General features: G+C 38.7%; 1 protein-coding gene across 3 annotated transcripts in view; it reads left to right on the forward strand.

The window, feature by feature from the left end:
• Positions 1-916: 916 nt before the first annotated feature.
• tkfc (triokinase/FMN cyclase) overlaps positions 917-16,155 on the forward strand; it is a 59,251-nt gene continuing 44,012 nt past the window's right edge. Inside the window, exons 1-7 of one of the 3 annotated variants that reach the window (XM_063062134.1) lie at positions 917-1,073; positions 3,261-3,450; positions 6,282-6,392; positions 10,864-11,045; positions 12,339-12,417; positions 13,387-13,476; positions 15,542-15,576. In XM_063062134.1, coding sequence (XP_062918204.1) covers positions 1,068-1,073; positions 3,261-3,450; positions 6,282-6,392; positions 10,864-11,045; positions 12,339-12,417; positions 13,387-13,476; positions 15,542-15,576 — 693 coding nt within the window. In that variant the 5' untranslated portion in view covers positions 917-1,067. Of the gene's footprint in view, positions 1,147-1,257; positions 1,562-3,260; positions 3,451-6,281; positions 6,393-10,863; positions 11,046-12,338; positions 12,418-13,386; positions 13,477-15,541; positions 15,577-16,155 lie in introns of those variants that run through there. The other 2 variants (XM_063062135.1, XM_063062136.1) reach the window with 2 other exon arrangements.

A 16,155-nucleotide genomic window follows, 5' to 3' on the forward strand; every position in this document is an offset into this window, starting at 1 on the left:
TTGATGTCCAAAAGGGGTCAAAAATAATGACAGTGTTGCTCGCTGTACTGTTTGCAACAGTGATTTTTTTCTTGCCCCTTGTGGGTTAAATGACTGTAAAAGACATATTGAGGTGAGTTTAACAGGTGTCATCCGTTCACTAGCATAGCTAATGTTATTTAGACTAGCTGGCTCAGTACTACATAAGACAATATGATAAGGATACACCTTATGCTTTTATTTATTTTAGGGACCACAACATATTAGGGAGGCTAAGTGCAGGGAAGGCTGCTCAGGTATTTCACAATTCTTTTCAGCATAAAACCAAAGTCTGACAGAGAAGGTCACAAGAGCAGAGGTGTACTTTACATCTTTCATCGTTGAGCATAACCTGCTATTCCAGGTGTGTAAGCACACAGGCAAGCGATTCAGGAAAATGTTTCCCGATTCAGAAATAGCAAAAAAACTATGCCTGCTCATCAACCAAGACAGCAGCTATTGTCACATCACAGTACAAGGAAAGTTTGCAAAATAAATAGAAAAACTATTTGCATTAGCATTGAGACTGCCAACAAAATAATATGTGTGTAAATGGTTTCAATATGTGATCAAATAAATTGTTGTGTTCTTTCAGAATCAAATATCCTGTATTCATACACTCTTGGAGGTCGACCGGTGGGAGGGATATGGGGTTGGCGGGGGTGGTGGTGCTACCTCCCTGAAATGAGTTTTTGCAGGTTGGGATGTCTGAGTTGATACCCAATGAATTTTTCCCCACCGATTGTCCGATCAGATTATTGAGGTTTGATGAGAGCCGGTAACTCTCGATTTGACCGAACTTCAAAGCACCGCAGCACTGGCGGCGGAATTGGTTCTGCCACCAACCGTCCAGCAGTTCCAGAGCGAGGGAGGCGGGCTCCCCGCCGGGCCTCGGCCTCCAGCTCCACCCCTGCAGGGCCCGAGCTCCACCTCCTCACGTCGCCGCTGCTTTAATCTGCCTTCCCTCGACCAAAGTCTGCAGTGCATTGCTCTGTCAGTGCGTTTGATTTCAAGCAGCGGCCCGGGATCTCTCTCTACCAAGCTGAGCGATGCCCGTAAGCATCCGGGGGAAGATGGGTTAAATGGAGCGGCCGCCCTCCTGACCGGGAGAGTGGGGCCTTCCAGCCGGTATTGATTGCAGGGCACGGCCGCCGTGGCGAACGCCGCCTGACGATTGTGGTAACATTAGAGAGGACCTTTGAAGGGAACCACCTGCAATACATGGGCTTTGAAAAACTATATTAAAGTGACAAGTTAAAGAGTACATTTTAGAAACCACATCCGTCTGTTGTGTTGCCCGTTGCTAAAAGCACTTTCCATTTTGAAGCCTTTCAATACGTCAACTTTGACTTTTGCTTGTGGTTTAAGGGAGCTCTTTTGCAACCATCACTATCTTAATGATTACAACTATAAAGGGGGTCTCCATGCTGACTAACCTAGGAAGAGTAATCACCAGGTTCCCCTGGTCTGCTATATCCTAGAGGCCAAAGAACTGTTCCTCAAAGGGGCAGTGTGATTCCCAATCCACCTGCCATTTCCTGAGGTGATTCCCCTCTTAATTTCAACAGTTTACAGTAACTTGGACAGTTATTCCATTGCAGCGTGTGTAGCTTCTGAAAAACAACTTACGGCGTTGCAAAATTCCATAGCCTGCTGCAGAGGGTTATATCATTGATAATGGCATAATGATTTTCATGTTTAAGTCATGGGTGTACAGTATGTGAAAATTTTAGTAACAGTGACATGGAGCAAAACAGTGAATATTTTAATGTCAGTCTTACAGATTAATTTTTTGAGCCAACAGGTGTTCAGGCCTCAGGCCTCAGGCATCAGGTAGCCTACATGAACATTTCACTGCAATGCTGAGAGAGTGCTGTACTTTCTGACTGCTTGCTCTGTGAAATTCCAAAGTGAATCCTCTATCAACCTATTCAGATGTACATTAGATATATTTTGGTGCTATTTGATAAAATGTAGCCAGTTCTGCTGTTACTGTCAACATTTATTTAACTATAACCCCTTTACAGGTGGTTGCTTTAGGATGTAACCTGTGATTAACATGATTTCCAACTCTCTCTTTGCAAAAATGGTATCTTTCAGAAGCTATTGTTGGCCATGGATTTCTCTGAGTGTCCTTTTGGATTTGAGTAGTATCACATAAAAGCTTTTTTTTCTATTGTGAAGTAACTATTTTCTACTAAGAATCTATTTTGCAATTATATTATTGCATTTGTAAAATGATAGGCAAATGAACAAACAGAAAATAGGCCACTCAATTCTTCAAGTCTATTCCTTCATTCAAGAAGATCAAGGCAGATCTATTAGTAACCTAAACTCTACATTTCCATCTTCCTCCATTGCCTCCTTGTAGAATCTATCTGCATCTAAGCTGTTCACATAAATTGTGAAAAAAAAATCGAGGCCCTGTGGTATACCCTTTGCCATTACCAACTAGAAAAAAACTAATTTATGATCACTATCTGCTTCCTGTTAGCCAGCCGATTTCAGACAATGCTGGCACCTGCACCTCTAAAGGGAATGCAAAATTCACTAAATCTGGAAGTTGATTGTAGCTGCAGAGGACATCAGACCTGATTGGGCCTTGCATGTTTGAATTCTGTGAAAGAATTTCATCTGCAATCTCTGTATTTGCAACTTACTTAGTGTCCCTTACGCCATTGGTGTTCAGGGCAGCAATGAAGGTACTCCATCTCTGTCTGTCTATATCATCGCACACAGATATAGAAGGTTTCTTTGTTGTTACTGTAACAATTTTTTTTAACCGGTCAGGGTTGTTAGCCCTGTGCTGAACCCCCAAACCTGGAGGACTGGTGGACCACTCTTTAACTGGCCTCTATCTTTTGACCTGTTTAGCATAGGTGATCCTACCAGAAACCAAAATACAAGGTCCTGACTCTAGCTGACATAGCTCTCCAGGTCATTGAGGCGTGCAAGTCTCCAAACCCAATGACAAGGTTGTGGTCTTCTCGGAGGTATATTTGCAAATCTGCAGAGGAAAATAGGTTGCTCCCAGGGGTGAAATTAGGAGTCATCTGGGGTGGTGTTGGATGCTGGATGATTGAAAATAAATTCCCCAGATTTTCATTCTTGTGTTGAGAGTAGTGAAACTAAAATGAGTTTTGTTGGATAGAAGATTACACACCACAACATGCAAATTGAATGGCTTAGAAAGCTGATATTCAATCTTTTGAGTGAGAAATTAATTTATCATCTTGCTTTAGCATTCAAAGAAGCTGACAAACTCTGTGGAACATTGTGTGGATGATGCTTTGGAAGGACTTGTGGCCTGGAATATAGGAATGCAGCTGGTGCAGGGATATCGTATCGTTATCAGGTCAGACTTAAAGAACATTAAAGGCAAAGTGGCATTGCTGTCTGGAGGCGGTTCTGGACACGAACCAGCTCATGCAGGTATCAATTTTAAAATGTTGATCTTAGTAAATCTCCATAAGATCTTAAACCTTTTACTAATAATGGATCATGCAGGTACAATCAGTTCAGTTGCTTCAGTTGATAATGGTTTCACTTTTGAGTTAGGTAGTTTTGAACTCAATATACAATCCCACATTTCAAATACTTGAAAACTGCTGCTTTGTTAAAGCAACATCTTCTACATGAGATATTAACTTAAACTCTTGGTTGCCTTTTGAGGTGTGTTGAAACAATCTGGTGATTTTGGTGAGCCAATAGATAAGTAATTAATAAAATGTCCAAAAGAGCAGTGGTGCTGGGACTTGTTTCCTTCAAGATCCTTCACTCTTTGGGGATGGGGGGGGTGGGGGGGGGGTGAACAACCATCTTAACTCTTTGCCATTTGTATTTTATGTGTTGTCCCACAAATGCATTGTCCTCCTTTACTATGCAGACCTTGTTTGCTAATCAAGTTTTTTATTCAGGACTTTATAAAATATCTGTAAATAGCTATACATTTAAATTTAAGTGTGATCATCAAGAATGTGTATTTTGAACATACATACAAGGATGTAACGTTGAGACTTTATAAAGCACTGGTGAGACCTCACTTGGAGTTTGTGAGCATTTTTTGGGCCGCTTATCTTAGAAAAGATGTGGTGAAACTGGAGGGGATTCGCGGTTCACAAAAATAATTCCAGCATTGAATGGATCATCCTAAAGGCTTGTATTCACTAGAATTTAGAAGAATGAGGTGACCTAATTGAAACCTATCGAATGGTGAAAGGCCTTGATACAGTGGATGTGGAGAGGATGTTTCCTCTGATGGGAGAGTCTAAGACAAGAGGACACAGCTTCAGAATAGAGGGGCGTTGTTTTAGAATGGAGATGAGGAATTTTTTTTTTAGCCAGAGAGTGGTGAATCTGTAGAATTCTTTGCCACAGTTAGCTGTGGAGGTCAAGTCTTTATGTATAGTTAAGGAAGTGGTTGATAGATCCTTGATCAGTCAGAATATGAAGGGATACGGGGAGAAGGCAAGAAATTGGGGCTGAGAGGAAAATTGGATCAGCCATGATGAAATAGTGGAGCAGACTCGATGGGTCAGATGGCCTAATTCTGCTCCTATGTCTTATGGTCTTATATTTTATGAGTAATTGGACAAGATTACAGAGGTGGATAAAGGCATAATATGGATTTGGAAGCCGGATGAAAATTTTAAATTTATTGTGCTGTCAGTATAGCTCAGCGAATCAGCTGTGAATATAGGCCTTTACAGGCTGTGGAGCAGGTGACTTCCCCATCCTGTCATCAGCCAAATTAATGGGTGAGAGCACTAAGGAAGCCAGCCAGGAGAGCATTTAAACAGTTCAAGGCTAGAAGGAATAAAACCACAGATCAGGAGGTAAGAAGGGCTAAGATGTGGATCATAGGATAATGTTACAGAGATGATAATTGGGCAATATTGATGTGGTTAAAATGTGGTTCAAAGTTCTTTCAGAAATGGAATATCACACCAAAGTGGTGACAGGTTCTGCTGTTCAGTTGAAGATAAGTATGTAATACATATCCTCTGTTGGTAGACCCATTACTGCTGAAGATCATCCTAAAGGATCAAATGTTAGGTCATTGATTGTACATCAGCCATGCTTCATTCAGCGGGTTAGCATTGGACAGAAGCAGCAGTACAGGTGTAGTTTAGACAGACACTAAGTCAATGCCTTGTGTATAGTCGATGTTTGTATGGTATTTGACAGGATTTGATTTGGGTTGGGTTGTTGATTTTTGTTTAATTTTACTTTGGCATTCTGGCCAAGTATGATGATCAGCAACTTATGAAAGACAAAATGTGGACTGTTTGAATGAGGAATTGGAGGTTTGTTTACTGCTAGTCCTATCTGATGAATTAGTTCAGAAAATGTAGGCATTGTTGCCACCTTTTCTCCAGTTATTGCCTTGGTCTGAGCCTTCAAAACTTGAAAATTGAATTAAATATAACAGAGCACTACAAACTCGCAGGACCTGTGTTGCTGAACACTGCAGGACTCTTTCACAGGTGACAATTTTTTAATCCATAGATTATGTAAATATACTCATTTGAATGAAAATTAAGCAAATATTGTATATACATTAGAAATGTTTTTCTAAAATGGATTCCTTCAGAGCAATTCCGGTGGTGGAATTGTTTAACACACTGGGGCTGCAGATGTATACACTCAGTGGCCACTTTAATAGGAATAGGATTGGAACCTGATGCAGTCTTCTGCTGCTGTAGCCCATCCACTTCAAGTTTTGATGCGTTGTGCGTTCAGAGATGCTCCTCTGCACAGCACTATTGTAACGCTTGGTTATTTGAGTTACTGTTGTCTTCTTGCCTGCTTGAACCAGTTTGGCCATTCTCCTCTGGCCTCCCTCATTAATAAGGTGTGTTTGCCCATAGAACTGCCACTCTGGTTTTTTTTGTTTTTCCACACCATTCTCTGCAAACTCTAGGGAATATTATGTGTGAAAATCCAAGGAGATCAACAGGTTCTGATGTACCTGCCTGGCACCGGCAATCGTTCCACGATCAAAGTCACTTAGATCACATTGTTTGGTTTGAGCAATAACTGAATCTCTTAACCACATCTGTATGCTTTTATGCATTGAGCTGCTACCACACAATTGGCTGATTACCTGCAGATCTACTTCATAAAGTGGCCACTGGATATGAAAATGCACCTCAACTGTTAAAATCCAAGCAGAGCAAGTTATAAAGAAGAAATAAAATTGAGAGTTCTGGCTCTTATATTCGAGGCTGTCATTGGATTTTGGAAATTTCTTTTTTTTTCAGGCTATGTTGGAGCAGGAATGTTGACTGCTGCTATTGCTGGAGATGTTTTCACTTCTCCTCCAACTGGAAGTATTTTAGCAGCGATTCAAACTGTGGTCAGAGCAGGAGCAGGTATGTACACAATGAAATAGTGAAGTCAACAAGATGCCCTTTTGAGGGCTACTATATAGAAAGAACTGATTGCAGTTATGCAAAACAAAATTCTGTAAGTCAGTCTATCTCATCAACAAGTTGGAGATGTTTATTACTAAATTTGGTATCATAATTAGATTTATATGTATTATTTTATAAAAGTTATTCATTAATACAGTGACATGCTACAGCTCCAGAAAAAAACAAACAAATACCTGGAATATTTATGGGATAGCCACTAATGAAGTTGTTATTTTGATTACCTACCTTTATCTTTTAATGTCGTGAGACTTATCCATTTTCAAAGATGATAACTCCTTAATACATCCCATCTTACGTAAATATTTCACTTGATATTTTACAAACATTGACTTAACTATGGTATCAGCATTATCTCCGTCTTTGGTTAACACGTGCAAAATACTCTGCAAATGTCTTGCCTACATTTTGTGTGTGTACAGGTTACCTTTTCAGTTCTCATGTAAAAGCAAGGATGTAATACTGACGCTTTATATGGCATTGGTCGGACAATACTTAGTATTGAGAGCAGTTTCGGGCTCTTATCAAAGAACGGATATATTAGCATTGGAGAGCGTCCGGAGAAGGTTCATAAGAATGAAAAGATTAACGTACAATGAGTGTTTGATGGCTGTGAGCCTATACTTGCTGGAGTTTAGAAGAATAGGGTGGGGGTGTGTGGAATCTCACTGAACCCTATTGAATATTAAAAGGCCTCGATAGAGTGGACGTGGAGAGCATGTTTCCTATATTAGGGTAGTCTAGGACCAGCGGGAAATCCTCAGAGTACAAAGATGTCCCTTTAGAACAGAAGTGAGGAGGAATTTCTTCAGCAAGAAGATGGTGAATTTGTGGAATTCATAGACAGCCATAGACAGCTGTGGAGACCAAGACATTGGGTATATGTAAAATGGAGGTTGATAAGGTTCTTGATTAGTAAGGATGACAAGGGTTACAGGGAGAACTGGGGATAATGGGATTAAGAGGGATAACAAAACAACCATGATATAATGACGAAGCAGACTCTGGGTCAAGAGGCCCTATTCTGCACCTATGTCATATAGTCTTAAGTGCCTCACTGTTTCTCTAGTTATCTTAAGACCATAAGATACAGGAGCAGATTTAGGCCATTTGGCCTATCGAGTCTGCTCTGCCATTTCATCATGGCTGATCCAATTTTTCTCTCAGTCACATGCCTTCTCCTAGTATTCCTTTATTGTCTGACCAGTCAAGAATATATCAACCTCTGCTTTAAATTAATGTAAATATGTGGCCTCCACAGCTGCATGTGGCAAAGAATTCTACAGATTCACCACTCTCTGGCTAAAGAACTTCTTCCTCATCTCTTTTCTTAAAGGACATCCCTTACCCTGAGGCTGTGTTCTCTAGTCTTAGAAGCATCCTCTTCACATCCACTCTATTAAGGCCTTTCACCATTTGATAGTTTTCAATGAGGTCACCCCGTATTCTTCTGAATTCTAGTGAATACAGGCCCAAAGCCATCAAACACTCTTCATATGACAAGCCATTCATTCCTGGAATCATTTTCGTGAAGCTCCTTTGAACCCTCTCCGGTTTCAGTGGTTTTTTTTCCTCTTACAAAACAGCTTTGGATTTTTTTTAAATTTTACTTGACAGTATATTTTCATACCATATCTATTCCTTTCTAATTGTTTGTTTTGTTTTACCCTGGGATTAACCAGAATCCTCTAGGGTTTCTTCTGTACTGAGCTCTGTGTATCTGATGTAAGCTGTGCTTTGATGCTCTGTTATCCCTTTTAGCACCAGACACTGATATTTTTAACCATATTTTAAGGCAAATGTTTACTTCTTGCTGCTTCCTCATAGCTTCTTTGGTACTACACTCACTGCTTCTCTGTTCTCCTTTGCTTAAAATCTGCTGCTAAGACCCCCTCTGCCTTGCCACCTCTTCCAGGAGGAGGGAGTTTGTGGCACAGTACTTATGCATAAAGTAAATTTATGTACTATACCTCTCTTCAAACCATTAGTAAAACAGACTGTTGAATATTTTCAAGACAAAGGTATACAGACACTTGATAATGTGATGGAAGATTACTGTGGGTGGGTGGGAACAGAGTTGAAGGTGTGTTAAAGTTGGAAATGATAGAGGTTGATTTTCAAAAGGCCATAATTAGATTTTTTGGTTAAAATTAAAACAACCAGGGAGATCATCATCTATTATGGTAGCTGAGGTCTGTGGAAACATATTTTGTAGAAACAGAAGAATTTTCTTCATGATCAGCTGAGAACAGCTACCTTCTGCAAGGAAATTTGTAGCCAGCTCCAAACATGATTATGGTCTTTTATAAGGTTTTTATATATCCATTTCCTTCTGATATAACATCAACTGCTCCCTACTGGCATTTTCTAATACAGTGGTTAATTGGGACATATTGGGATCAGTACGTCTTGGCTTAGTTAAGCAGTACCCCAATTAGCCGGTTTCATGGAAATAGTTATAAAGGTATAGAAAAAATACACATGACATAGAAAATTATGTATTCAAATAAAATAAAGAACAAATTAGAACACTACCAAATCTAGTACAGTACTATTAAGCTGTGTGATAGTTTCTAATGCTTACCGACAGAGGAATTCATCTGCGTCGCATTCTTTTGATTATAAATGAACAAAATCAGTGCATTCACAGAGTGCAGATGATGAACTGCTGTCAACTATTGCATCCTCCAAATCTTCATTTTCATTGTAACACTCAAGATGATTATTGATACTTCCAAATTCTCCGTAGTTTCTAATTTGTTGAAGTAGTGAAATGGTTCCATTTTCACTCCTGGTAATTTCTGACACCTCCAAACCTGAATACTTGAAACCATGGTGATAAGAACAGATCGGAATTGTCTTACTGCTTAATTCTCATCAACTATCAGTGACAAAAATTGCTGCTCCAACATCTCCACAACTTCCATCATTACAGCTGCACCACAAAGCCATTGCTTAGCCCCCTGCTCCACTTGCTTCATATTTTCGACTCTGTGGCTAAGGACAGCTCATATGCCATATTTAAGTTTGCTAATGATACCACTGTTATCCGAAACAAAGGTGGTGATGAATTAGCATATACATCAAAGAGAGATTGTAAACCTGGCTGAGTTGTGCCATATCTCTCAATGTCAGCAAGACCAAGGAGCTGATTATTGACTCCAGGAGAAGGAAACCAGAGTCCTCATTGGGGGATCAGAGGCGGAGAGGGTCAACAAATTCATCGGTGTCATTATATCCAAGGATCTGTCTTGGGCCCAGCACTTAAGTGCAATTCTGAAGAAAAAGTACTGCAGTGCCTCTACTTAGAAGTTTGTGAAGATTCAGCATGACATCTAAAACTTTGACAAACTTGTATAAATGTGTAGTGGAGAGTATATTGACAGGTTGTACCTCAGCTTAGTATGGAACAGAAAATCCCACAAAAAGTAATGGATGCGGCCCAGTCCTTTTCAGCTGAAGTCCTTCCCACCATTGAGCACATCTACAGAGAGCGCTGTTGCAGGAGAGCAGCTTCTATTATGAGGGATCTCCACCACCCAGGGCATGCTTTCTTCTCACAGCTGCCAGCAGGAAGAAGGTACAGGAGCCTCAGGACTCTCTTCACCAGGTTCAGGAACAGTTATTACTGCTCAACCATCGGGCTCTTGAAACAGTGAGGATTTGCCCCATCACTGCACTGTTCCCACAACCTATGGACTAACTTTCAAGGACTCTTCATTTCATGTTCTTAATATTTATTGCTTATTTATTTGTTGTTATTATTTCTTTTTGCTTTTGTATTTGCACAGTATGGTGTCTTTTGCACATTGGTCATTTGTCTGCCCTATTGGGTGTGGTCTTTCATTGATTTTATTATTGATTGTTTTTGGATTTACTGTGTAAACAAATCTCAAGGATGTATATGGTAACATATATGTACTTTGATCATAAATTTACTTTGAGCCTTGTTTTCTAAAGGTCAGCTCATGCAATTCGTGCTATTTAAAAGCTTACCATGATGCATGGTGTGGTATCTAAACAGCCTTGAAAGTCCACACGAGTTAGAAGCTGTTTGGCTACAGTTTCCTGTCCCTATTAAGCAGTATAGTGTCCCAAAGAAATGAAGGGAATCCCTGCTATTTTCTCCATTTGTTTTTGTTCTTAAGAGTTTTCTAAAATAAGCAGCTGCCCTGGTTGACTGATGGCCCAATTAACCAGAATCAACTATCTCTAAACAGTGTAATCTCTATTTTTTGATAATGCTTCTGTGAAATGCTTTGGGACATTACTTGTTATTTGCATAACAGGTTCTGTATTCATTAATAACTACAAGAATTATCTGAAGGGAGTTGATTTAGTTGGTTGGCTGTGGAGTTATGATGATTAAGAAGACATTTTAGCGACCTTTTTATCTGTATTTTCTATCCAGCTGGTGTACTGCTGATTGTCAAGAACTACACAGGGGATCGGCTAAATTTCGGTTTAGCTCTAGAAGAGACAAAAATGAAGGGAATTCCTGTGGAGATGGTTATTGTGGCTGATGATTGTGCCTTTACCAAGCAGAAGAAAACTGGGAGGAGGGGTTTGTGTGGCACAGTACTTATCCATAAAGTAAGTCTATTTGCCAAAACTCTTCAAAGTATTATTAAAGCAGAGCCTTTGAATACCTTGAAGATAGAGGCAGATAAACATTTGAACATGTGGTGGAATGTTTTAAGTCTGAAGCCTTGTTGATATATCAAGAGATCAATGGCACATAATGGGACTGGAAATTTCTACAAAATGATGTATTCTACCCAGTCCAATACATCACCAGGAACTTTCTGACTTTCTTTGGAAACCAGAATTGTGGCAAAGGACTAAAACTGATGAATATTATACTTCTGTTAAGAATGGGTTGAGATAGGTTATAATTAACTGATCTTTGATTTAGCTCTGGTAAATATCTTGGCCTAATGGCTATTGAATTTCTAAGAAAAATGTTATTCATGAAAATTGGAGACATCATGTGGGTATCTAGGTATTCCATTTACCTGAAGCTATGACCCATGGAAGGTTCCAGACATATGAAATAACTTCATTGGAATCCAGTTCAATTTCCATGATTTTTATTTATAAATGCATTGCATGAAGTTAAAATAGAAGCCTTTTGTTTCAGGTCTGTTTTCTCTCTCAACTCCTGTCTCAGAACAACCTTTATATCCGGCTTTGGTTGTATCCTTTACATAGTTGCTACAAGTAGTAACTATTACAAAATAGGTGTACATGAATGGCAATCAGTGGCAGTAACATTGGAAATGATGGTAAAATGGAAGGTGTTGTATTTGATGATGACAGGTGAAAATGAGCCGATGGTATATAATGGATACCAGTAAAAGTTATGAAATGGAAATGATAATAATGCAGTGAGTGGGAATTTTGTGCTTTGAAAATGAGTTTAAAGCATTTCCTTTGCGATTTTAAAAAGTTGCATGTTGGGATTTGTTGTACTGAAAAAGGACTGAAACTAGAGATTGAAATTTGAAAATGTGGCAATAACTATTCAAATCAGACAGTGATGTTCTCCTCGGGCATCACACCACAAGTCACAAGTTGCACAGCTATTCTTCCTTGTCTTGTGACTCTTTAAATTAAACAAAACGCTGCCAGGTACCTTCATAATTGGATACTTCCTTGTGAAAGAATGCAATAGTAATTGGTTAGTGAATAGCGGGCCAACTGCTGTTGTCTTTTGAGATTGCCTCTGATCATAAAGTAATGACTTGAGAGAAGTATTGATAAAACCTTTGAAAGTTTTTCTCTATCAGGGAAACAAATATTTTCAGAAAATATTTAAAATGTTTAGGTATTTAAGTTTAAGTCCACGTTGGCTCTTTTTAATTGACCAATCTTTGCTGTTGACAGATAGCTGGGGCCATGTCTGAAATGGGAAAGTCACTCAATGAAATTTTAGAGAAACTGAATACCACTTTAAGTAAATTAGGTAAGTGGAAACCAAACAGTTTATAGAAACAGTTAACTTTTCGGGTTCATGACCCTTTATCAAAATGATCCACCTCTGCAGATGCAGCCTAATTATTGAGTATTTCCAGCATTTTGTACTTTTTCTTCAGACTTCCTGATTCTGTAATTGTTTTTTACTTCACTGCTACCTCTAATGATGCTTACGTGGTGCACAGTGTGGAAAGCATTTCTGTGCGATTGTTGAAGTTTACGTTACACTTTAAAAAAACAGTTGGTTTGAATAATCTGCCACGCAGATTGGTGAGATATGCGTATTTGCCAAGCAGAACTATAGAGCAGATTCAGTGTGGATAATATTGTCTAAAGTGGGTGGTGGTAACTGCTTCAAAAGAAGGGCATTGAAGGAATGAACATGGAATTAATTTATCTATCACATATGTATTCTTATAGAAATTGAAAGGTTGCTATTTATCCCTTATTTCAACATTGTTGGTGTTCTGACTTTGCATCCAGATACCATTCACGGATGGTGGGTGTGGAAGGATGCAGACCACAGATGAATATCTGCCAAGGGTGATATTCGTCTGTGACAATATAGAGGGCAGTTATAAACCATATTTTCTGCTTGTGTACTGTCATCCTAATGATGCACTGCTCAGTTATCTCTTGGACTGACTTGGACCTTGCTTGTAGAGCATATTGAAGGCAGATTAATCCAACAAATCAAGAGCTAGAATATATGTCATTAAGATTCTTAAATCTGTTCTATCATACAATATTATTGTGACTGATCCAGTCTTTGGTCTGAAGTCTATTTTCATGCAATTTCCTATAATCCTCAATTCCTATAAATCTTTAGCACTCTAATGTGTTTCTGGGTTGAACAGCTGCTATTGCTTAACTTCAACTTGAATATATGTCACTGTGTTATGCATCCATTGGCAGCAGAGTCATGTGCATATTCTGTTGATTTTTTTTTTGCCCTTAGGTACAATGGGAATTTGTTTGTCACCTTGTAGTGTCCCTGGATCCAGGCCAACCTTCCATTTGGATACAGATGAACTGGAACTTGGACTGGGTAAGAGATTGTTCATAGAACAAAGTTTTGTGTTGTTAATTCATCACATACTGTAGTACAGTAAATTTGGTCGCAAAAAGATATCTTTGTAGGATACTAGTTGTGGAGCTGGACCTAGGAAATCAATGATAAAATAGACACATAACTAGGTTATTACTTGATATTGCTCCACTGTTCTGTTAGATCATCAATGAACCTTTCAACTTAGCACCACTTTCATGCACTTATCTCCATATCCCTTGATTCCTTTCATACCTAAAAAGGTATTGATCCCTTTTCTGAATATACCTTAAGACTGAATCTCTGTAGACTTGTTGGGTAGAGAATTCCAAAGATTCAGTCTGCTCTGAGTGAAGAAATTGCTTCTCCCTCTTCTGAATGACCAATTCCCTTCTTTTTTCATTTTCAATCTTTTTATTGGTTTCATAATAGTAAACATAACATAATATTGATACAAAGTTATTGGGATTACATTGTTATAATGAACATATTTAATCATAAACCCATGGGTATTAAACCTCCTAATCATACAGGATACAAATATAAACCAATTCCTTATTTGAGATTGTGACTTATGTTTCAGCCAGGGAAACATCAAAATCACATTTTTCTTCTGAAGCTCATCAAGAAATATGCACCTTTCAGTAAGATCACCTCTCATTCTTCTAGAGATATAAAGTTAGTCTCCTTAATCTTTCTTCAAATGACAAACTATTCATTCCTGGAATTATCACAAGTGTATCCTTCTATGGATAAAAACCAGACCAGTGCCAAGATCCTATCCCACAATTGCTCCAACTTATTGGAGATGGAAGCCACTGCCATTGTATTCAGATTCTGCTGCAAAATGTGTAAACATACTGTTTAATTTCATAATTGCTTGCTGTACCTGCATGTTAACTTTCCTAAGGAAAACCAAATTCCTTTGAGTACCAGTATCATCTGTTTCCTATTTATTCAGCAAAAGCTCACAGTTCCAACGAATCATTCATTCTCCATGCCCTTATTCATTCACTTAGCCTATTTATATCCTCCTGTAGCCTCTTTGTATCTTCTTACAGCTCATAAGGCCACTGAGCTTTGGATCATCAGCTTACTTGGAAATATGATCTTCAATCCCTTTCTCCAAATCTGTGAACTGCTGGGCACCAGCATGATTCCCTGTCAAAGCTTTCCAATGTAAAGCTGTTTACTTTCCTTTTAGTCTTGGGTTTCTGTCCATTAATCTATCTCTGATTTATGTTAATACATTACCTACAATACCATGTGGTCTAGTTTCAGGTGGTACTTTATCAAAGAACTTCTGAAAGACCACAATAATTGTTTGCCCTCTATCTACTCTGCTAATTATAAGTGAAAAAATCAAATAGATTTATTAAATATAATTTGTCTTCCAATAATCTAAATTTACTAAGTACTAAGCTAAAATCATTTATCAGTAGAGAAAAAGCTGGCATAATTGCTTTTAATCCCATTCTTGTATGGGACTAAATACTAATAGGAAATTTTTAAGTTAAATGATACTGGAGTAAAATAATTGGGCATTGTGTAATGGAAAGCCAATTCACTTATTTGTACTCCGATATATATTGTTTCGGTGATTTGGTTATTGTAAGAATGATTTAGGTTGTCTGTTTGAGTACTTTCCCTATCAGACTTTGGCTGAGTGGGTCAATATAGAACATTTTTTTTCCTGTGTTTTATGTGTCAAGTTACTAGATTTCCATCTTGTGTGAGACCAGAGCATCTATGGATTCTTCTTCTTCTCTCTAATATTAGGCTCAGTATTAGAAAGACAACTATCAACTGTGATCTAATTTTAATTTTCATTGGGAAGTGAATTGCTGCAGACAGTGGATGGAACAAGGTGGACTGGGCTGGGCTTAGATTCTGCCCTTCTGATTAAATTGAGCACTCACTACTCGGGCATGTAAAGATTGAGGTATTCGAAGATGAATGAACGTTGTGCAATTCTGTGTAACAAAACTCAACATTTTATTGAGAAAATAGAAATGCTCAAATAAATACAGCAATTATTCTGAGGCCATGTTAATTCTTTATTTAGGTATCCATGGAGAAGCTGGTGTTGAGCGGATAAAGGTAAGAGAGCTTTAAATAGTGAACTACAGTTGGGGAAGGAAGCCTCATTTCTGAGGTTTGGTGTAAAGTACAAGAAACAAAATGTGAAAAGATCTCTGTAAAATACCTTTGCTCACCTAAGGGTGGCCTCATTTTGGCACAAGAGGATGCCATGGACTAACATGTCAGAATGGGAATTAAATGTTTAGTCAGTGGTGCAGAGATGCTTGACGAAGTGGTTCCCCAATTTAGGATGGGTCTCACTAATGCAGACGACACCGCATCGGGAGTACCTGATACAATAGACGACCCCAGCAGCTTCACAGGTGAAGTGTTGCCTTACCTGGAAGGACTGCCCGGGGCCCTGAATGGAGGTGAGGGAGGAGGTGTATGGGTGGGTATAGCACTTTTAACCAAGAACTTTAAACCAGTAAAATCAATTAATGTTATTGCGTGTTATTTGAGGGATTTGCTATAAGCAAACTGGTTTGTTTTTCTTCTCTGTTATTGTTACTTTTCACCTAACTCTTTCAAAGTACAGCCATTTGTTTCTGTATTGCTAATGACTTCTCACTCAATTCCCTAGATTGTTCAAATATT

The sequence above is a fragment of the Mobula hypostoma genome, chromosome 11 (genome assembly GCF_963921235.1).
Source record: "Mobula hypostoma chromosome 11, sMobHyp1.1, whole genome shotgun sequence".
NCBI classification, from domain to species: domain Eukaryota; kingdom Metazoa; phylum Chordata; class Chondrichthyes; order Myliobatiformes; family Myliobatidae; genus Mobula; species Mobula hypostoma.